General features: G+C 40.1%; 2 protein-coding genes across 3 annotated transcripts; both read right to left on the bottom strand.

The window, feature by feature from the left end:
• Positions 1 to 183: 183 nt before the first annotated feature.
• On the bottom strand, positions 184 to 8219 carry LOC309691744 (interferon regulatory factor 4-like). Its single transcript, XM_082509643.1, has 9 exons — positions 8012 to 8219; positions 7599 to 7838; positions 6908 to 7094; positions 6482 to 6558; positions 5430 to 5568; positions 5245 to 5346; positions 3887 to 4261; positions 3090 to 3196; positions 184 to 2021 (listed from the first exon to the last, which is right to left on the bottom strand). The coding sequence occupies exons 2-9, from the start codon at positions 7794 to 7796 to the stop codon at positions 1860 to 1862; spliced, it is 1347 nt and encodes a 448-aa protein (XP_082365769.1). The 5' UTR covers positions 7797 to 7838; positions 8012 to 8219; the 3' UTR covers positions 184 to 1859.
• Positions 8220 to 10029: 1810 nt separating this feature from the next.
• On the bottom strand, positions 10030 to 19526 carry LOC309691746 (dual specificity protein phosphatase 22-B-like). 2 transcript variants are annotated; one of them, XM_082509646.1, is made up of 7 exons: positions 19302 to 19526; positions 19119 to 19152; positions 17314 to 17396; positions 14906 to 14955; positions 14534 to 14608; positions 13901 to 14072; positions 10030 to 11157 (listed from the first exon to the last, which is right to left on the bottom strand). In XM_082509646.1, exons 1-7 carry the CDS (start codon positions 19320 to 19322, stop codon positions 11014 to 11016), a joined length of 579 nt encoding a protein of 192 aa, XP_082365772.1. In that variant the 5' UTR covers positions 19323 to 19526; the 3' UTR covers positions 10030 to 11013. The 2 variants fall into 2 exon arrangements, with proteins under 2 accessions (XP_082365772.1, XP_082365771.1); XM_082509645.1 differs by lacking the exons at positions 19119 to 19152; positions 19302 to 19526 and having other exon boundaries at positions 17314 to 18241.
• Positions 19527 to 22228: the final 2702 nt, after the last annotated feature.

A 22228-nucleotide genomic window follows, 5' to 3' on the forward strand; every position in this document is an offset into this window, starting at 1 on the left:
CCTCTCTCTCCGCCCCTCTTGATGTCATCATATTGTTTGTGATAACCAAGTGTTTGATTAACCAGTCACATCCTGCATCTGAACCACATTTCCTGTTCAGACGCTCACGCGTAGTGCTGATGTTACCATAGAGCTCACACAGTTATGAAGAGATCTTGTCACTTGTTACGTTTTTAGTCATTTATTTATTTATTTTTGAAGGAAATGACACTTTAAAAACAACAACAACAAATGTTCACTTTAACCCTTTCTCAGATCTGCTATATAACAGTCACATTTAACATCACTATTTGATATAAAATTGAGTTTAAAAAGCTTATCTAAAATCAGCTCCCTGAGTTGCTCTCTCTCTCTCTCACACACACACATACATAAACACAGCCAGGCACAAGACTCCATTCATAATTTACTAAATGATGGTGATAGTGTCTCCTAACAGAAATGTATTTACAAGGAAAAATGTTTTTAAAAATTAACTAAAAAATACAAAAGCTCTTTTGCTTCACTTTCTTGCAGACAGTCAAATGAAGAAGTATGATAACAGACAGTTGAATACAAAAACAACAACATCAAACTGGAGCCAGTAGCTCCTTAGCTAGCAGGGGCTAGCTATGGTTTTGGTTATTAGCTTATATTAGCTTATATTACCTTAGCACAAAGTCTGAAAATTCTTCCATAGTTTTGTCCAGATATAAAATTAGATTCTTGAGTTTAATTTTTTGAAAATTATGGGCCAGATTTACTAAATGTGACAAAATAGCACATGTGCACAATCTCCAAATAGACACCTCATTGGTGTGGTTAGTTTTACAGGTGATTTACAATTGTTGTGCTCTTCTCTGAACATAGCTGCAGTTTCTGCGCTAAATAACATGTTTACTGGTTTTCATTAGAAAGTAACAGAAGGTACATTTGGTAATTTTCAAACTGTTTCTCTTATTTTTTTTCCTAGTCTATAACTAAGCCAAGCTAGGCTAATCTTAGCTAACCAGCTACTAGTTGTTGCCTGGATTGGAGTGGTTTGTGAATGCTAGAGATCTAATATAACTATTGGCATAGAAAGTGATTAGGTTCATTTGCTAATTTTTTTTAAGGCACAAAACTTTCACTCACAGTTTTCTATGATACAATCACCTCAGCTGTCAGTTTCATTTGCATAGTAAGCACATAGACAGTACAAAAATACGACCTCTGGGTCTGAAAAAATGAAGCTAATGCGCCAAGTACCTTAAACTTGCATTCTATCTGAAAGGTACCAGATGGCAATACTTGCGACTGCAAAAAGACTTCCTATTATATCAAAGTCTTTGGGAAAATTGCTTTCTGTCTTGACCTCTGGAAACACTTTCCTGATGTGTTTATGGTCCTAGTCACTTATTTTGGTTCACATTGAATAAAAAACATGAAATTTTTTTAGAAATCTTGATCACTAGGTTTAAAATGGTATGCTCATTGGCTAACAGCTTATAAGTGACAAGTCGTTAGCAAACCAAACTAGCGATAATGAAAATGTTCATCGCGAGGCTTCAAAATGGAACTTTAAAAACCGGTGGATGACATCTCAATCATCTTTAATACTTTAACACCTTCATTTTTAATACTGTCTACGAGTAAGCATCAAAATACTCATTATGCCCAAAAGAATACAAAAAGGGAAAAAATAACACTGCATTTTTGACTTAAGACACACACACACACACACACACAGATACAAAAACCATACAGGGCAGATGGTTGCTGACTTAATGTCCATCAATTTTTGTATACCACTGTCCACTTTGTCCACATCTCAGAGTTTTCTTGCCTGTCGTGTAAAATGTCATCGTGACATTTCCAACAGTCACTTAAACCCGCAAAGTTCACTCCTGCAGGCTGCTGCTGTGGTGATGTGTGATGGCCCTCTGGTAGTCCTCGGAGGCATTTATGTGCTCTGTGACTCCTGGATGCTCATAGCTGCGGTAGTAGTGGCTGCCCGGCTGCTGGGCATAGTACAGGAGCTGCCTGGTGAACAGAGGCTCTACCTGCAACACATGAGAGCCAAGGAGGTCAGCAAAATCCATTCAGCATAGCACTATTTATTTATTTATTTATTTTTACCCCCAAAAAAAGTGAAAAAGTAGTTGGTATTTTTGCCAAACTCAATTAAAAAAAGAAAAAATTCAATACACCCTTTCATTTTTCATTTAGGGCAGGGGTGGGAAACTCCAGGCCTCAGGGGCCGGTGTTCTGCAGGTTTGATCCAACACAGCTGATATAAATGACTCAATGGCCTCCTCAATATGTCTTGAAGGTCTCCAGAGGCCTGGTAATGAACTAATCATTTGATTCAGGTGTGTTGACCCAGGGTGATATCTAAAACCTGCAGGACACCGGCCCTTAAGGCCTAGAGTTGGACACCCCTGATTTAGGATGTTAGAGTTTGGGATATATTGAAGCCTTCTGTTGCAGTTCTGTGACACACTCCCAAGCTGTTTGGTTTTTGATAGTTTATTATTTATGGGCGTTTGACTGTTGACAGAGATCCAGGAAGGTTGATTCGCTATTTCAACTTTCCCAGCTTTGTTTTATGAAACCATTTTGAGAAGTCAAACTAGAGAAGGGCAAACCATTCCTAGTTTGGTTAAAGCTCAGCTACGTGGTTAGTTTGATTGAAAGTGTGTCAAAAATCTGTAGCTAAAAGGCACGAACCTTCACTTGGCTCATCCATTTTCACTTTATATAGAAATCAGAGTCTCGGGAGGGTGACAGTGGAACCAGGCTGGCCCTGAATCTCAGTGCGACTTATTTAGAAACCAAATTTTGTTATGAAACACTGTCAACGCTATGACTATGAACAAGGTCCTACAGACTTTCAAATCTTAGGTTTAAACTTTCAAATCCTATTTTTCACTTTTCAGCCCATACTTTAAAGTTTCAGCACTCTACTTTGAACCTTTCAAATCTTAGTTTTGATTTTAAGAACACCAGTTCGAACTTATTGTCAGCTTCCCAGTAAATATTAGGCTTCACTGATCCTCATAAACAAAATGAGAAAAAAATGAAAGATCTCTGGATCATAATCAGTGGTTAAACTCGGGGGCAGCAGTCACCTGCACAGTGAGGGTCCTTCTTTGTCTCTGTGGGTCCAGACACTCATCTCCGAAACACAGGAGGACCTGGAAGCGGGACGGCGGCCTTAGCCCGTAGCTCTGAATCTCTGCAAGTAGGCAAAAGGACAAAAATGCATCAGTAACAGCTCTGACACCTAAAACACATCAGAATTGATGATTTCAAGCGAATTTCACTTGAAGTGGTGTGACATTTAGAGTGATTCGAATGGAAAGTCCTGGTCACACCATGTATGCAAATACAATTAGCTGTCACAGCTGGAGCTGCTTAGCATGTGGGCGGGATGATGTGGCTGTGTAGACTTCATGTGACTCTCGGCTTATCATAAAATACTTCTTTAAGAAATTATTCTTGGCTGGCACAGTATGTCATGAAGTGACTTCCAGAAAATCAGCTGAGTAATGAGTCTCAGTTTGTTCTACTGCTAATTACATTTAGTGGATTTAGTTTTGAGTTGAGGTGGAGAGTTCTTGACTGAAATCCAAATTTTAGACCAGTTGGTGTTAGTCTTTCTATGTACAGCAAGGTGCCAGCTGGTATGAGTTCTTAAGTGAATCAATCAGATTAAAACATATCAACCAAGCTCTGTCCAGTACACCATGCTGATGATTAAGATACAGGTCAGGGACTTGGTGAATTAGGCATGGCACCATAGATAGGCCTTCATTTAAAAGAATAGTAACATACTAACCCAAAAAAGTGAGAACTTTTTAGTCTTTCGAGCACAAGTGATTGTTGATCAAAGATCCTGAGCTGATTTGAGTTTGTGTCCTCTCACCTGTGAGGTAGTCCTGCGTGTGGAGCAGTTTACAGGTGACGTCTCTCTCCAGCTTGTTGGGTTTGTCTCCGTACGGCGACGGGCCTCCCTGCCAGTACACCCTGCTCTGGCACAGCCTCCGGGCATAGAGCCCATCTGCTCGCATCCACAGCAACACTCCCCTCTCGAGGCTGGCTGGTGGACTCGGAGGACACTCGTCTGGCCTCCTCTGGGATGATAGGCTGTCAACAGGCAGGGGCACCAACTCATGACCTCCAGGCGTCAGGTAGTGCTTATCTGGGTTGCAAGGAGTGATATGGCAGCCATCCGGGCTGGAAGTGGTCACCTCTCTCACCAGAGAGTCCCGGAAATATACGGATACGTGCAGACGGAAGTCTAGAGGAGGACACAGGTAGAAGTTAGCTGAAATTTCTTTTTTTTTAAACTCTTTTATGGACTGTCTTTGTTTTATTTTTTAAAAATGAAGCACGTAAGGTTTTCAATGTTCACCACAGCCCAAAGTCGCAGGGTGCTGCTGTATATTATTATTTCAGCGTTCTACATGCTGCTATGTCTTGTACTTCTATAGGAGCGTTCTGCTGAATCTGACAGCAATCTGCATTTTTTTTGGAAATGGTTTTCTGTGTATTGTTTATATGATCAAAATAAACACAAGCAAGAACGATTTGCATCAGATACAAAATTCCTTCACATGTCACTAAAACTAGACCAAAAAACAAAGCTAGTTTGAACACGCTCGGTCGTCAGCTTTGATTAAAGTTGCGTTCCTTTTTTTCCAGCCTCTAGGGGGCAGAGTAAATATTCAAAATTAGCCGCATGTCTATTGAATCAAGCTACCAGCTTTACCTAAAAATAAATACATTTTAGATTATAGCCACCTCATGAAATTCCACTGATAGCGGCTCTGTAGTTGCTAGATATTTAACTTTATTATTAAATTTGGTGCTGATTTTCTGTCTGCTGTTTGTTATGGACAGTCAGAGTACAGTTAATAAAAATGGCAGCCTGCAGCATGATACAGATCCATACACTAAATGCAAGAACTGAAATTAAACTGCACTGAATAAAGCCAAGGAACAAAGTCTCAGGTGAAATTAGTAGTTTTCTGACTTCTGCACAGCATTACGCAGTTTCAACCTAATTGTACCTTTAAATGCTAAAATCTGTGTCATACTGTGACATTTTCAGCTGTTTTGAGCTTATGTAAATATGCATTTGCTGCTTGTTCTATGTAGATGGATTTTTGCTTTTTTTTAAAAAAAATAGGACCTTAAGTTTAATTCTCAGCAGAGGATTCTGGTGAGAGTTCCTGATTTTATAGCGTGAGGGGAAAAAGTGAACTGAAAGTATTCGTGTACCTGAAAGTGCCTCTGCTGATCTGATGCTGGCGTCCAGTGTGAAAGGCGAGGGCTGACTCTCAGCTGGACCGTATGAGTAAATTGAGGCTCTTAGCTGGTATCCTGCACACAGAACAAACTATGTAGGCAATGCTAAAACTGATAACAATGCTTTTATTTTGCACGCTAAATAATAAGCCGTGTACCATTTTCCATGGATGAGCCCTGCCACGGCAGGGTGCGGGGCGGACAAGGACACTGAGTGAAGGGCAGCTCGGGCAGAGAGGCCTGCTCCTGACAGTAATCTCTCCAGCCGCATTCTGGACTCGCCATGTACTGTGGCATCTATAGAGAGGAAAGCAGTTAGCTGAGTGCACATCTTTGATCATAAGATACCAACAAACAGTCTTTGCATGATGCTTTTGTAATACATTACTCTTTAGTAGGCTTATAAGGACTTTTTTGCAACTTGTTTTATATGACCACTGCAGAATTCTTTCTTCATCCATAGATTTTTGCTTAAGCTAGTGATAAAATCCTTGCACCATAAACTCTGATTTGTTTTTGCATGAAAAGATAACGCCAACTCGCTGACTCACAAAAATAACTTAAATCAACTTGAGAGGAGAAAGCTGATTTGTTCATTTTGAGTGTGTAGTACTTTAAAAGGATAGGTCACACAGATTAATCAGTGCAGAAAAATCAATTATGGTGAGTAACATCTGAAACTACACCATGTCCGAGAAACTGAGATCTAAGAAATAGACATCACATTACTAAAGTACGGATTTAAAACTAAGCATCTGCAGCCTTTGTAGACGTGTTCCATACTTTATGAAAACAAATGTAAATTATTAAGTAAAGCAGAGCATAACTATACTCTTCATTACCCAGGCAGGAAGTACAGATAACTTTAAATAAACTAGGATAGATAAAGTTAAATGCAACAACATTTAATTTGGTAAATGAGAATTAGCATTTACAGTGTGGCAAAAACATATTTTGCCATAAATTGTGTGCTTTTTTTTTAATCAGTTGCTGCCAAGAAATCTAAAAAGGACCCAAAAACTCCAGAGTTTCTATCAGCCCCTGAAGTCAGCACAAGTCATAGTTGGGGATGCACATCATTACCCTTCACTTGTGTTTGTAAGGTCATCCATGCATGCACAATATGACACTGTCTGTGTCTTCAACCTCCCTAATTCTCTCTGTCTTACTTTAGTCCCGCCCCACTTGTTTCTATGTGCAGGAAAATCACCTGAGTCGGCACAGAGGGGTAGGAGGGATGCATCTGAAAGCTCCCTGGGCTCAGAGGACTGTCCTCCTGTCTGGGCCCTGCATGCGGGAAAGAACATTTTTATTAGAAAAGCGCTCTAGAAAATGTCTGAACACATTTTCTGTCAGTACATTTAGAAAAGTCCACATCGATGCAAGTACTTCAGCATGACTTGAGCTGGTGCTTTGACAGTTTGAGGAGTCAGAGAATTTCCACTTTATGTCTGATACACAACTAATTATCAGATTGTGATCATCTAATAATAATAACTACAATAAAACACATCAGTAAAACCCTTTATCCAGTTTGGTTATTGCCGCTGTAGCCCAATCAGCTTTCAGTATTACTACCAGCTTAATTCATGGTGCAGTAAACTTTTTTCAACGCTTTGTTCGAAGGGGGACTGACTTTTCTTGGCGCCCTCGGGGATGATGCGGTAAACTTTGTAGGGGTCCGAGATGTCCAGCTGGCTCCTGTCCACCAGTTCCTCAAAGTCATTGCTCTTGTTGAGGGCGCAGCGCAGGCGTGTCTTCCATGTCGGCGGGTCGGGTTTGTCGATGCCCTCCCGAAACTTGCCTTTGAACAGCGCCCAGGCCTGCAGACAGGTCCGCGGGGAAATGTTTAGAATACCTCCCTCAAGTTTAGCGCGAGAGAATCACACAGCCTGGCCTCTCCTAACTGCGACTGCACGGCCTGTAGAAGAACATCCTCCCGGTGCTGATAACTAGTTACTAACTCTTCACCAATAATTATAAAATAAAACTTTCGTTTATTTTCGTTAAGTGGCTTCTTTGGAGCACACAGTCATTTTAAAGAAGTTGTTTTGCGTCGCTCTCCCAGTAATGTGTGACTTTTTTTTACAGCATGGTTCAAATATTCTTATATGGAAATAATCGCATCCTAATGTATGGAGCGAATTTCATGAAAGACAGCAAAACCCTTTTTTATATAATGCATCAGAGAATATTCAAACGCTACTAAGACGCCTAATCGAGTTAATTATTTTTACACACATCTTTAACACATATTGCTGTTGTTTTATTCTGAAAGGCGCAGCTCGCTTGTGGCTGGCGGACCCCGGAGGATGCGGGTCTCTTACCTTAAAAAGCGCGGCATCCTCATCCCGGTTGTAGTCCTGTTTCCCGGCGTGTTTCCACGGTATCCTGAAGATGGTCTTCTCGTCGTTCTCCCAAACCAGACCGGGATATTTCCCGCAGTCCACCTGCTCGATGAGCCACTGGCGCAGCTTGCCGTTGCCGCTGCTGCCGGAGCCTCCGTAATCCACGTCGGGGTTCATCTCTGACCAAAAAGACGCACGGGACAACTCCACTGTCTGCTCCTGTAACGTAGTAATATCACACGCTCTCGTGTTTGTGTGTGTTTTGAAAGTAGGCTTGTGTAGGTTTAGTAAAGAATGATTAAGTTAAGTAAAACTACTAAAGGTTAACCCACTGCGCTCCCACGCAGACTAACTTCACTGTGCGCTTCGCAGGCTGATCGAAGCCGTCTTACCTGTGAAACTTGAAAGCCGTCGAGTTTTGATATCAGTCAGGGTCAGAAAGTCCTCATCATTCCGGCGGGCCCGCTTAAATCCACCCAGCCTATGGTGAGCAGAGGGAGGGCGGAGCCGGGATGCTGAGGAGGGTGCACCTGCTGCTTCTGCTAGGCCCGCCTGCTTCCCTCCTGCGAAGCTTATCAGCGCGCACACAGCGGCCGATCTACAGTAATACACTGGGGAAACCCTGCCGGCGTCAACCCGAAGTGTCACACACCCGCACACGTGGAAAATGATAGGATGGAGACGAAAACAATTCTTTGAAATTATAAAGCTTTACGAAAAGTACTCTAGAGTGGTCCAGAGGTAGAAGCGACGCAGAAAAACATCGGCAGCAGTTTTCCCACTGGAAGATTATTCAGAACAGCTGACATAACGCCTCAGACAGGAACACAATACCACATAAGATTATCATTTGCCGTGTCAGAGCTTTAGGAGGCCTGTTAGGAGAATTCGACAGATGATCAATTCTGTAAAAGCAATGCGGTCCAGGAGTCCGAGAAAACATGGTTTTGAAAAGTTCCCACTCATTTCCCCTCAGTATGATTTTCAAAGTGAGTCTGGCTCCTGTGGCAGTTTTGCAGTGCTGCAATAAATATCCATCACTGCTTTCATTACTTAAGTGAACGCAGTGATGTGAGTATAAGACAGATCTAAAAGTGTGTTAGTTACAAACTAACAACTTTCCCCCCTTATTTGCTTTCAGTTTTTCTGGGATAAGTACAAATACTGATGTGTTGCGTAACCTACAACTGTTTAAGGTACTCAGTTTGTATTTTATATGAAATATGAGAGAGAAACGTGCCTAGAGAGTCATTAGTCATTATGCAGCAGACTGGTTCCTGTCAGTCTTATGCTGTCAGCATTAATCAGGGATACACAAACTGTGACATTCTGGGCTGATAACCTGTAGTTATCCTTAAAATTTGTGGATATTTTTAACTTTTTATATGTTTTTTAATTATTCTTATGAACATATTAAATATTTATGAATAGATTTTATTTTTGTATGTTTTGAACATTTAACTCTTGGGACATGTATGTGATGGAACAGATAAATGTCAGCCTCTGATAATGGCCGTTAACCAGGATACCGATATCAGTCTGATACCTGTACACGCCTATTATTAATATATGAATTTACCATCAGTACTGATGCATGAAGCGACATTATAATGTACATTGTAGAGCTTAAGCTCATCTCAGATCGATGTCTTTAATGCTCTCCTACTCTTAATCTCTCTCTCTAATTCAGAAAAGTAAGTACAATTTTGTTCTAATGTCGTGAAGTAGAAATATAAAACTTTGAAAGTAGAATTATGAAGTGATATTAGATAGGTACAAGTACTTATTTGAAGCTTTACCTACTTATCAGCACGAGAACTGAAAGGAACTCATTATGCAAATGCTTCCCATCAGCGTTATACCATAGTTGATCCTAATCTGTAACCGGTTGCCAGGTTACAGAAATCAGTCGTGTTTTTTTTTTTTCTCTGTAGTGTTCATCTTTAAAATGACAACTGTGTGAAAAATGCACATGTGGATGTATGATGCACTTCATCACACGTAATCTCAGTGCTGCTCTACATTTCACATATGGCACTTTTAAACCAACAATATTCAGCCGACAGCTGTAGCTGAACAACTTCTCATGTTGAGATTTTAAATAATTCAAAAATGAGCATATAAAAGTGACCATGTACTGTTATATGTTAAGCCACTTGGGGAGGATTCACGAACACGTTCTAGCTCGTGGACCCCCACTAAAAGCTCTGGGCCCCTTGGTTATTGTAGTTCTGAGTTCCTCTGAGGAGTGGTTTCCACTTTTCAGCTGGTGTCATTTAAATAACTGAAAGAGGCCTGAAGAGGTAGAATTGTGCAATATTTTAAAGGGCAAAGACCTGTGACGCAGAATTTTCTCACCACCAGTTATCTGGTGACCTTTGAGCTGACTGCTACAATGTAGACCACTATATGAAGAAGTCAAAACTAATTCAATTACTGTGCGGTCATAATAATGTCAGAATTTCATCGTCAGCAGAGATACTGTTCTCCACAATATGTGCGATAAACTTCTACTTAAGTCATTTATGACCTTTACCTGGATCTGAATACTGCTTTTATCCAGAAACCAGGTCAAAGATGGATTTTAGTCCCTCGTTTTGTTTCGAAAAGGCTTGAAATAACTAAAAAAAAAGAAGATTAATACATTCCTTTGTTGCATTATTACAATCTAAATATTTTCACTTGATGAGTTAAATGTCATCTCAATGCATGCATAATTAAACAAAATACGAAATGCAAACTAACATGAAAACGTTAACATAAAAACTCTACATATATAACTGCATTTACACAGACTGTGCACATATTAAACTGCACAAATAACATCAAATGAAAAGTTTACATTTAGGAAGAACAGCACAATAGTTAAAAACAGCACATCTGATTTTTTTTTTTTTTACTGTAAAATATAAAATAAAGCGTTCTTTAGCTCTCACACGGTCTCAGAAAGTAATAGTCATTTTTCAAGTACAAGACACAGCATAACATAACTGACGGGGGACGGCGGGGTGGGGGGGTGTACAGGAGGAGTATGTGTTCACACTGTGGACTGTATGTACATATATTTCCTTGGTGTCATGCTTGACTGCCCTTGCATGTTGTTTTGACAGTTAGAGGCAAGGACATGACATGACGAAGGGAACTGAAGACGGTGACATAAAATCCCCCCGTCACATGTCTGCTTAGCCACTCCACGCACACGAGACTGAACTTATCATCCTGACACTGAACTTTTTATGAGACAGGTGTTGCTGACGCAGTGCGAGGTCGGGGGCAAAATGATTTTAAAATGTGCACCCGGTCTCTGTGGGATTAAAGGGCCAATCAGAAGCCCGCTGTCCTCTGCTTCTTAAGTTCAGGTGAGAAATGACTGAAGATGCAGAAATGAGTTTCTTTATTTGCTGCTCGTGGCCAGCGCGGGAGTGATGCTGGTTGTTATGGCATCGCTGGTGCTGGATTTCCGGTTTAAAAGGGCCTCGATCTCCTCATCATCACTGAACGTGCTCTTCCCGTACAGCTCCTTCCACCAAGCTCGATACTGCGGGGAGCAGAGTCAAAGACAATGTCTCTGTTTAAGACAGGCACTGGACACGTTTTACATCGGACAGTCACTTAAAACAACACCTCACTGCTGTATAAAATCAGCTTACAGGCTGCTGATTGCCTTACACGCATCACTGCACAGCTTACAGATGAAACGCTGCGTTATGTTATAAATTTGGATTCAAGAGTACATGCCTGCATGAATGAAGCCAAAAGTAATAAAAATCCACAGACATTAAATACAAACAATATTTCTAATTAAAAATGCAATAATTATAATCATAAAAAATAAGTCATGACTCATCCTTTTCTGTTATTTGTGTAATATTTGAGACTGTATGTACTTTTGTACACCTGCATTAGTGAACTGTTGAAGTATCAGGTTAATTACTATTATTATTCATGACTAATGCACTGTTTTGTATATATTTTATATATATTATTTTAATCATTTGAGGGAACTCATCATAGAGGCGGAGCATCTTCAGTTGTGTTTGTAATAGCAGCACTATTCATTCCTAAGTATTCATTACCACTGTTGCCTTTTATTGTTTTTTTGTGTGTGTGATGTGATTAAAGTGCAGACTTTATTTAAGGCTTTTACATTAACTGTTTATGAATTACAAAGCATTTTATACCCAGTCCTCCCTTTTTTCAGAGACTCAAATATAATTTGACACTAATATAATTTAAAGTATAAGGATTTTTTTTTTAAATACCTTTATGAAAAGCCTTTGCAGCTCATGTCTGCCTGAAGTGTAGAGCACACGGATATGACATCTCCCTGGAGATGCTCTGTTAGGTCTCTACTGCCACACCTTCTGCTGCTGGTTATTTGTAGGTCTTTGCCTTCAGTTTTGTATTTAATAACTGAAAAGCGTGCTCGTTACCCATTTGCACTGTGAAGTGAACTCTATCAACAGTCACATCGATATTAACCACCGTTTAAACTGGCAGCCATATGTGATGTGGTATGTTCTGGATCATGAACTGTTCTTTTTCTTCTCCTGGTTTCATCTCTCCAAAGAATTTTTTTCTATGGCTGGGCAAGTTTTTCAGATGTCTAATCTGTTCTTATTGTTCTTGAGTGTAACAAGTGGTTTGAGCAGATTGTTCATTTGGAAGCTCTTAAAGACCTCACATCCACTGAAATCTGCTGCTTTGCTAATTGTCCAATTACTTTTGAGTCTCTGAAAATGGTGTGATGAGTACAAAAATAACTATAGTTTTCAAAGAATTTGTTTTAATCGCCCTGAATCCGAGCTGAAAGTGTCCACTGTTTATGTTTAAATACAACTTCATGTACGGCACATTTTAGTGCTATTTGAGGTACTTCACAAAAAAAATTAAAAGACTTTAAAGTGAAACGAGCAACATAACTGCACCAAAATGCAGTGCAGTTTACGGAATGCATGCTAATTTGATTTAGGCTGCTGTGAAACTTAACTGAAAAAGGTGAAGCATAACCAAAAACAGAGCTGAGGTATCAGTCGTAGTAGTAGCAGGGCCCAGTCCCACTGACAAGTTTATGAGAGCTTTTCGGCAGACGTTCTGTGCCCTTTATGCACACTTTCAATAAGTCTGCATTTTTGCTGACTTTGCCCACAGCTCATAGCATCTTGACTTAAACAGGGTTACTGAAAAAAGCAGAAAACAAGCATGTGATGAGCAGCCTCCTAAATGTTCAAAAATGCTACATTTATTACACACCTGATTTAGACTTTTTTTTAAAGACTGCTCACAGTGCACATACAGCAGGGGGAGTAATTATTTGACACTTATTTCACTCAGTGATGTGTAAATCAATTCTACCTTTTTTTTAAAAAATGTGTTGATGTTCTGTCTCGGTCCAAAAATTAGAGACTGTTCGTTTCTTTGTAAGCGAATAAACTAAACCAGCAGGGGATCAGTTATTTCATTGTTTCCCCCACTGTAAGCTGGAGTTTTAGGCACATGTGGCCTGGATCCTTGTCAAGCTGAAGAAGTTTAGATTGAGCACTTTTAAAACTTATCCGAACACATCTGACATCCTTATACACAGATATCAGATAATCTTATCTTATCTTATCTCTTATCATTTTATAATACAGTTCTGCAGCTGTTCTATATTTGTTTTTGGACTGAATACTACAACTGCTCCTTTTCCAATAACTGTCCATGTGGGAAATGCTTTTGGGCCCATGTCATGTGACATGAAGGTCATTCCATGCAGGACAGCAGCAGAGTACGGTAATCGTCCAGCAGCTGAATAGGATGAGTAGTCTTCAAACAGCGGCATGCACTGCTCTCGTCACAAAACGGCACCAGCTCTAACAAGAAGAGAGGGTTAAATGGTCCAAGTGGGAGCATAAGGAAAAGTACATGTGAAGCATCTGTTTCTCAGATATGTACTTCTCACACAGGTCCTCATTTAGGAGCTTTACTAACACCCATATAAACCAGACTGGGTTGGCTTTTGAAGGGAGTAGTTCACACTGTTGTATGAAAACGTCAGGTTTTTGTTTTGTTTAGTTTTTTTTGCAATTTCTCATGTCATAGCCTCCAGCTTTTAGACAAAGAATGCTTTGATGAGCGGTATATTGAGACCAGGCTGTACCTGAACTCACAAATTAAACCCACACACTCATCTGTCCAAATGTATTGCATCTTTTAATCCACATAACCGTTTTCAGCTGTCCCAACATAACTGATTTTTTTTCAATGAATAATCAAAAGTGAAATTAATTATGATGACTCACTTCTGTTAGTTCTGTGTTTTCAAACTCCTCCAGCTGCCGCAGGAAGCCCAGGTTGGGCCCCGCACACGGCCTGACTGACCGAACCGCTGCCAGGGACTCTACCCATCCGTGACCCGTCACCGTCATGATGTAGGCCACCACCAGAGTCACGCTGCGGGACACTCCTGCCATGCTGAGAACACAGGCCTTCACAGCTCAGAGCAAGATAATCACCTCATATTCAGATTCTCTGCTTTAGTGTACAAAGAAGTGAAACCCCTTCTGTCCCAAAGCTGTGGTTAAATGCCTGATTTTGCATGTTTGATATGAGAAAAGATGAAAGGTAATGAAATGTGCAATGAAAGCTTTAACCAAAATTTTTGGCAGACAGCTTCTTTTTGGTGCTAGTGATGTGGTTGAAAATGAGAACGGGGTCGATAAAATATGAGGACCTCCGGTCTGCGATCAAACCCAGAGCAAATTCTCATGATTATGAATAAAAATCTTTTAGATCTTAATGTTGAAACTTTTTACAACATCTCTATGCCAAAATACGTAATATAGTCTACCATATATCGTAACTGAATGTTTTTTTAATATGACCAAGTATCATTTCAGATGACATGTAAAACAGGACTGAGGCGTTCCACTCACCAGTGGACGAGGCAGCCTTCTCCTTTCAGTCGGGATTCATGGATGAACATGATGCTGTCTCTGAAGTACTGAATCCTGGTGAAATGAATCACATTCACAAGATATACAACATAGTGAGGATCATGCCTTTCAACCTTAAAACTGGATTATTATTATTTATTATTATTTACCATAGCTGTACAATTTAGTTTGTAGTCGGTAAAGAGATCATGTGTTTAATTATTTAAACCAACCTTTTTAAAAAAGGATGCATTTGGATAAATTTTCTATTTTGCAAGCTGTAATTCATTTCTTTTATTTATAGAAATGGGGCAAAGAGCTCATACATATATGCAGGTTTTATATATATTCAACATTTATTCAAGTACTCACAGGTTTTGCTTGGAATGGTCAGCTGCGGATATACAAAGGTATGTGATGCCCTGTGAGAGAGGGAGCAGCTTCATTAAAGAAGTGAATACTTTAGTGGCAAAAGTTAACATGATAGGAAAAGGCGAGTGCTCAACTATTGAGCAGGGGTCATTTGTTTGAAAACTGGAACTAAACTCACTTCTTGTTTCTCACTTCCTATGGGACAGCCCCTGAAACCTTGCCCCTCTGGCCCTGCCCATGTGGTAGGTCACGACATAACGATGTTTGCTTGTGTTTGTCTCTGTGCTTGTGTGTGTGTGTGTGCTGTGTTGTGCACCTGGCAGCTGATGGTACATGCAGTGGACAGAAACCACCTCGTCCTGGTATGACTGCACCACTGCAAAAACCCCTGAGCCCTCTGGGACAGACCGAGTCCTGGAAGTGCTCCAGACAGGTGAGATTGCACGCACAGAGCCCCGACAAATGCAGACACATTTATAAATACCAATGAAAGTGCCCATATTAAAGACATGCCTAAGGTTCATGAAGGCTAAATTATTATTTCTGATAGAGAGAGTCAGATTATGCAAACGGTTACCGAGAAGTCCTCATATCTTCACACTATCACTCTTATAGCTCATCATGGCCTTGACTCAGTGGTACTGTTTGTAAAATCATGACTACACTCTAAGTCAAAATATATGAAAATTGTGGATAAATGCAGACATTTATTTACTTTACTTGCAAAAGGAATATTTGGGGCTTGGAATTAGTTGCAAAAGATGACCTTTTATTTTGCAGTATGATAATTAGGTTCATATACAGTAAATGGCACATTTAGAGACTTGGCCAGATGTAAATGCGCAGACCACATCATCGTTGCAAATTCTACCTTCCTCTCTCAGGAACCATCACGCTGTCTTCCAAGAAATCAATCAGTCCGCGGTTTGACTGTTAGGTATGCAAATAACCCATCCCATCTGGCCACTTGGTCTAAAACAGACCTGAGTCATCATTTTTGCCTCAAAACTCAAAAAGTTGCATCACACATGATTTTGTATGTTTTAAAAAAAGCAACTGAATAACTGTCATCACAGTTCAGAATGAGTCCGTAGGGCCAGACTTCACTTCAGGCCCAAAACCTTGTAAAAGTTTTGGTGGTTGACCAGTTTGAGTAGTGATACTGTAATACAAGTTGCTGTTTCTCTTCACTGTTCAATGAAACATGCTAACATGGATGGAGAAAGTGTAGAGAAATCGCTGAGCGCTTTTCATGTTCGCTTTCAACAAGAAAAGATGAAAGTTGTGAAAGCGGACACTGAAGATGGCAAGCGGATTCAAGATTTTCAAGAGACAAGTCCCAGTACGAAGCCGACGGGAGGACGTAATGTATTTAATGGGCTCAGATGAGATCAGGAGACTTAAAGTCAAATCATTCAATCTGTAAATAATTACAGGCTTGTACACATCAAAAGTGTGCATCATTTCATAAACTCTGACTCAAGGTATTGTGTATTTACAGAAAGATACCTCAGAAAAACCTCAAAATCAAACTATTTGTTCAGTAAAACTTACATCTTCACACATATTTTATGCTTCAATCTATCCGCTCCTCACATTCACTAACACACACACAAACACACACAAAAACACCTTTCCTGCTGTTTCATACACAAATTGCCACATCTAAATGCAGCACTGAAAAGCCAGAAACTTTTTTTTGCAAAGTTCCACTTTCAAGACTTTCTGGACCTCAAGCTGCTGAGCTAAAAGCATCTCGTGTGAACAATACTGTGCAACATCCACTAACCTTGGCTTGCATCTGCCTCACAGCTGCATCAACTGAAAACAGCATTCAGATTTTCATATATATACTAGAATCCCACACAATATCGAGGACCCACAGTCAATTAGAAAATTGCTTCTCTGGTGAGAACTGGTGAATTCCAGGTCTTATGACTGAATTTAAAAAAAGAAGACAGAAGACACATGTGACTTTCACACTAATTGAAGTGGTCTCTTTCAATAGCCTTTGATAAAGATCTGATGTTGATAATGAATGATCTGATGATCATTCAGCCTTTAAAAACACAAGGTGACCTCAGAAGATTAGAAATGGAACGATTTATTGCTATTAACTGTGTCTGTATGCAGTGTATCATTTCAAAGCATTTATTTAAAACTTGTCCTCTCTTTTCATAAACTTGTTAAGGTAATAACTATATTTGAAGCAGCTCTGTAAACATATTAAGGTGGGAAAGAGGCTCTGGGCTGACAACAATATCTCACAGTTTCAGAATGAGTATTAATCAGCAGGGGGACACAGCAACCACAGTCGTGCTCAGAGGAGCTTATGTACTTTATGGTTGGGTTAATGTTGAGGTCAGGGGGTCGTGCAATCTGATGCAAGACATTAAAAAAGGCCTCACCTCCAGAACGGGCGCAGCTGTATCATGGATGGACAGGATGTGGGTGATGTTGTGCTGAGCCAGCAGCTCCCCGTCTCGAGCATCTGTGGAACGCAAAGAAAATCGAGAAATACACGATACACCCTGCATCCAATCACCAATCACACCGTGTGAGCTCCAAACTAAATAAAGCATCTTCTGCCCAACAACAACCCCCCTCCTGAAGTGACTTCCAAGCAAATGTGGCCTTAAGATTTCAAAGTTTTGCTCTGGTTTTGAACTGAAAGAAAAACCGGAAAACCAGTGTTTCTAAAACAGTCCAACAGCTTGGCCCAAAAGCAAGAAACAGTAATTGTTCTAATCAAATTTTGTTCTTTGAAAGGAAGCCAAATGTTTTCTACCTTGGACAGATGTGCCTTGAGCATTTTTTCTCATATGCTTTGCAAGTTTGCAGGATGCTGATTGGGGCCACCTATACAAGAGCAAGATGAGTTTGCACTGAAACCTCCTTAAAGCTAAATTCACTCAATAATTAAATGTTTTGTCATTGGAACTCTTATTAACTGTAGGACACAACCAACCAATTGCATCATACAGTAAGAAAACAGTGTGAGTGGCATCAGTGCACAGAACACTTGCAGAGGAAATACAACCCTAAATCACTGGATGACCGCAGCGTCAATGTTATGCAACAAGTGCTGCAGTGTGTCATGAGATAAATAGTTTAGTTGAGTGTCAGATGCTGATATAACAGTGAAGTGACGAGAGATGATTTTTTGCTTAGGGCTGAGAGGTTCAGCACCACTCAAGGTTTCTAGGTGCTGGCCTAAAACCTGCATCCTCCCATTCAAATCCGTCAGCTTCCTTCATGAAAGATTACGTTTTTCTTTTTTTCCCCCATGGTTAAATATTAGTTCTCAAGGAGAGAAATGTTTCCAAATCTCTTCTGATTTCTAAAGTGCTAAATTTAAGTGTTGTCATCATGGCTACCTTTATTTCTTTTATAAAGTCAGGTTGTTATAAATTCAGAGATCAAGCCTTTAGTAGTGTTGAAGCTGATGAGATTGGGACTAAAGATGTGGGATTAAGCAAAAACATAGAAGATGTGATGAACATTGAAGAAACTAACAGCTTAGTTTAGCAGACTAGCAAAGCTAAGCAGAGTACAGACTAGCTCAGAATAGTAAGAGTAGAACAGCAGTAACGCCTGTAAATATCCAAAAGTGGCATTGATGGAACTTTCGCAGCCAAAAGCTCCAGCTCGCTTTATATGTGCTAAGTCATGTAGATGAATGAAGATCAAAGGCCTGCTTAACATTAAAAAGGTGTCACATTTCCTATTTGACAGCAATTCCTTGAACATACTTTATTTCTAAAAAAGAGCTGCCTGCATTTTAAGACGTTTCCTGTGTAGTCATGATTCTTAATGTGTGCAAAGATTAAAAAAAGCAGCCCAACAATTGCATTTGGTGCTTTATGGAAACGTGTGGAATGTAGTTCACACCGAGGGACACCCCCGCGCCATGGGGCATCCCCTCCCACACCACCGCTCAAATATTCACATCAGCGCTCAAAGTAATGTTTCCCCCAGCTGCTGGCAGATTTATACCTACTCAGAGGGTAAAAAACACACTTTTTTTTTGTTAAAATGCAATATTTCAATAGCTCAGCTTTACACTGTGACCTCTCGACTCTATAGAAACTGAGCTCAGTGTAGCATCTCACCACATGCCCCTCCGTATGAGGAACTGAAACAAACTACTACTACATTATCCGGAAAATAAATCAATTTTTTTACACACATGACAAAAGGCACCGCAGCCTACCTTTGATATTTCCAAGATAAAGATCAGGCAGGACCTAAAAACAGTTCAAAATTGTGTAAAATGGAAAATGCAGAAGTTAAAGAAAAAACAAGATCTTGGGGTTGTTGTTTTTGTCTTTTTTAGAAAAATATCATGGCAGGCTCTGAAGGTTTGATTTCCAAGATATTGTTGTTGATACTGTACCTTGTTTATTCCGTTACCCATCTCTGCCAAAGGTGTGTAGATAAGCACACTGAATTTAAGAGGAATTTGAAGTCATAACTGGAAAGTGATTCCTTTAGGGAGACGCTTAAAGCAGCAACTTAACTGTCTCTAGTCACTAACTGCTACTCGGTTTAAAGGAACCCTGACAACTTTTTAGTTTAACTCAAACTGTCATGAAGACCTCAGCTCGTCCGTCTCCCTGAGTGCCACTTCATTGAGAGCACGTTTTCCTCAGAATGTGACCTTAGCACATGTTTATATTTAGACCATGCGTTGGTCATGGGACCATGGATAGGCACATAGCAACCAGACAAAGATGGTTGAAGGCCAGAACAGATCCGATGGCCCAGCTATCACTATCTGCTGAGCTGTCAGCACCCTGCTAGGAACACCTTTGAATGAAGCTCAAAATCAATTATCTGTGTGTTCCTGCTGTAAATGAGAGGGCAGCTGTCTTAAAACCAAGATTGCAATCAGGATTCTTTCTCTGTGTTTATCCATTCAGATCAAATTCAGTCTCTATTTCTACTAATATCTGTGACAACCTCAAGCCAGTGTTACACGTTTGTGCCCAAGAGTTGCAAACCAGTGTGGCAAAAAAAATCCCCACAATTTTCTGTTTCCTAAAAACAAGTTGTACTTTTCAAATACCCGTTCTAATATTTTCTAATAACAAAGTAGTGCTTTTAAACCTAATTTCGTCTTCGATTTCAGAATTCCCCCATTTATGTCTAATTTTGTGCTTCTCAGTGGACATCCTCTTAATTCTAACTCGCTCTGTTCATTTCCAGTAAATCTGGCTACATCTTCAGTGCATCGCTCTGAGCCGATCGAGGTATTTTTAGCCCGGCTTTGTCTTGTGTTCCTCTGTGTGGTTCAGTGTGTGTGTGTGTGCGTGCGTGTGTGTGTGTGTGTGGCACAGAGACAGGCAGGGGAGAGTGGAGGCGTTTACAAAAATCTGCCTGCTGCCTGCCTCAGAGAACTAGGTGGAACAGCTCATCGGCACCGAAAACTCAAAACCATTGATAAACAAAACAGCTCACACATTAGAAACCATGATGATACATTAAAAATACACCTTGATCAGAGCTGAGAGAGTGCGCGTCTGTGTGTGTGTGTGTGGGTGGAGGGGGTGGGAGATTGGGTTTCACAATAAAACTGTCTTTTTAACAAGAAGAAGAGGAGTCTTTCGGGTTTGAGGAAGGTTTGCACATCAAGCCATCACTTTATCGAAAGCCGTTTTTGGGCTCCAACTTAATACTTACTTTTTAAATGTACTTAATTATTAGTTTGCTTATTAAATTGCCTCTTAATAGTGAGGAAACACGTTGTTGTGTGTGAAACAGTCTAAAACCTCAAACTATCTCATTTATGGCGAAATAACTGAGAAAATCATCACATTTGAGAAGCTGAAACCACAAGACCTTTGTGTCTTTAGCCACAGGTCTTTGTAGCCACATGCAAGCCTGTCTCTCTGTGGTTGGCTGTGTTGTTGTGCTGGCACACCACTTCAGTTTAATATTGCAACAATTATTCCACGAGTTTCTCTAAAATCCTATACAGACGTGTACAATCACCAGAGGTTGAAACCTACTCATTTTGGTGAATTTGGGACTTGTCCTCTACAGCTACCATGAAGTTTATGGTAGTGGAAATATCTGAGAAATCACAAAATATTCAGCGTCTCTTAAGGATGAATTCCAATAACTTTGGTGCAAAGTTTTCCTCTCCAGAGGGTCAAAGATGTTGCTTCATTCATTCAAGCCAACATCAGATAAGGGGTCTCGTACACGTATTCATATTTCCCTGTCAGTCCATCCCCTGACTTTACCTTGAGGTTGACATTTGACAGATATCTGATTACACACCCATGAAATTGCGTGAAATACTCAAGCTCGCTCAAGGATTAATGTAGGCCTTTCGTTACATAAACAACAGTAGAAAGATGGCAGGAAATGAGGGGGGAGAGAGCAAGAAGGAAATTGATATGCAACAAAGCTTCCCGTGAAAGGAGTGGTTTCAAAGGGCTGTAACATTTCAGATCTCTCACAGGGATTAACCATTCTGAGGTCTTACTGATCCAACACACAGTAAGTTCTGTAATCAAGTAAAAGAGGTTTTTTTGTCATATCACATATAAAATCTGGAATATTTCCATATGTAGTGTAATGTTGATGCTTTATGGTAATTTTTAAGTGTGTCACCTTCCTCAAATAAAGTCCATTAAAAGGCAAAGGATGAAAAAGGAAAGAACGCTTCCTATAAAACAGAAAAGGAAAACCCTATATGAATTCTGAGAGTATATTTTGTCGGGCTTAAAGGCGGGAGTCTTTTTAAAGAAAAGCCTCTTGAAATCTATAAGTGCTTATGAAGACCAACTGTACAAAATAGTGCTGAAACCTTTGGAGCCTTTTAGGGACTGAAGTTAGACATCTGTATCTGTCCACTGTGATTCTTCTGGTATCAAAAATGTCTATGATTATGCTATAACTCATAATTCCCACTCATTTTTTTTTATATCGTAGGGGTGTTTACGCAGTAGTCCAGAAGGAATTGGGCCCAAAGAAGCTCAAACCCAAAAATGTCAATGTGGTGGAGTAAACATTTTTCTTCTGGAAATTTAAATTCAGCATGTTTCAGGCGTTGAGACGATATTTGATACAGTTCCATTTTTTATAGGTTTCAGTTGTAGGAAAACACCCTTCTGTAAGTATTAGGACTATTACAGCACTATAGGGCACTTTACAGCATCCACCATCTTGATTGGATTGTAGCAGCAGCTTCAAATCACCTCACACAGCTGCTTCTAATACACATGTGGAGGTTTCTGTTGCGGTTCGGCTACGTTTTTAAACTGTTATCATCAGAGGAGTTCTTTCTCGTTGTAAAACCTTAACCAATCAGCA

Source organism: Aulonocara stuartgranti, assembly GCF_965226115.1.
Source record: "Aulonocara stuartgranti genome assembly, chromosome: 17".
NCBI lineage: Eukaryota > Metazoa > Chordata > Actinopteri > Cichliformes > Cichlidae > Aulonocara > Aulonocara stuartgranti.

What these genes read in the sequence shown, in the direction of transcription:
- LOC309691744 (XM_082509643.1), bottom strand. Translation starts at nt 7,796, where the DNA reads ATGAACCCCGACGTGGATTACGGAGGCTCCGGCAGCAGCGGCAACGGC. An exon ending in CACGCAGGACTACCTCACAG is followed by an intron (nt 3,197 to 3,886) that starts GTGAGAGGACAC and finishes GCCTACTTGCAG; the next exon opens with AGATTCAGAGCTACGGGCTA. An exon ending in GAAGGACCCTCACTGTGCAG is followed by an intron (nt 2,022 to 3,089) that starts GTGACTGCTGCC and finishes CATGTGTTGCAG; the next exon opens with GTAGAGCCTCTGTTCACCAG.
- LOC309691746 (XM_082509645.1), bottom strand. Translation starts at nt 17,487, where the DNA reads ATGCTTTATTTAGTTTGGAGCTCACACGGTGTGATTGGTGATTGGATG. An exon ending in CAGCTGCGCCCGTTCTGGAG is followed by an intron (nt 14,956 to 17,313) that starts GTGAGGCCTTTT and finishes CCTCTCTCACAG; the next exon opens with GGCATCACATACCTTTGTAT. An exon ending in GACCATTCCAAGCAAAACCT is followed by an intron (nt 14,609 to 14,905) that starts GTGAGTACTTGA and finishes TCATTTCACCAG; the next exon opens with GATTCAGTACTTCAGAGACA.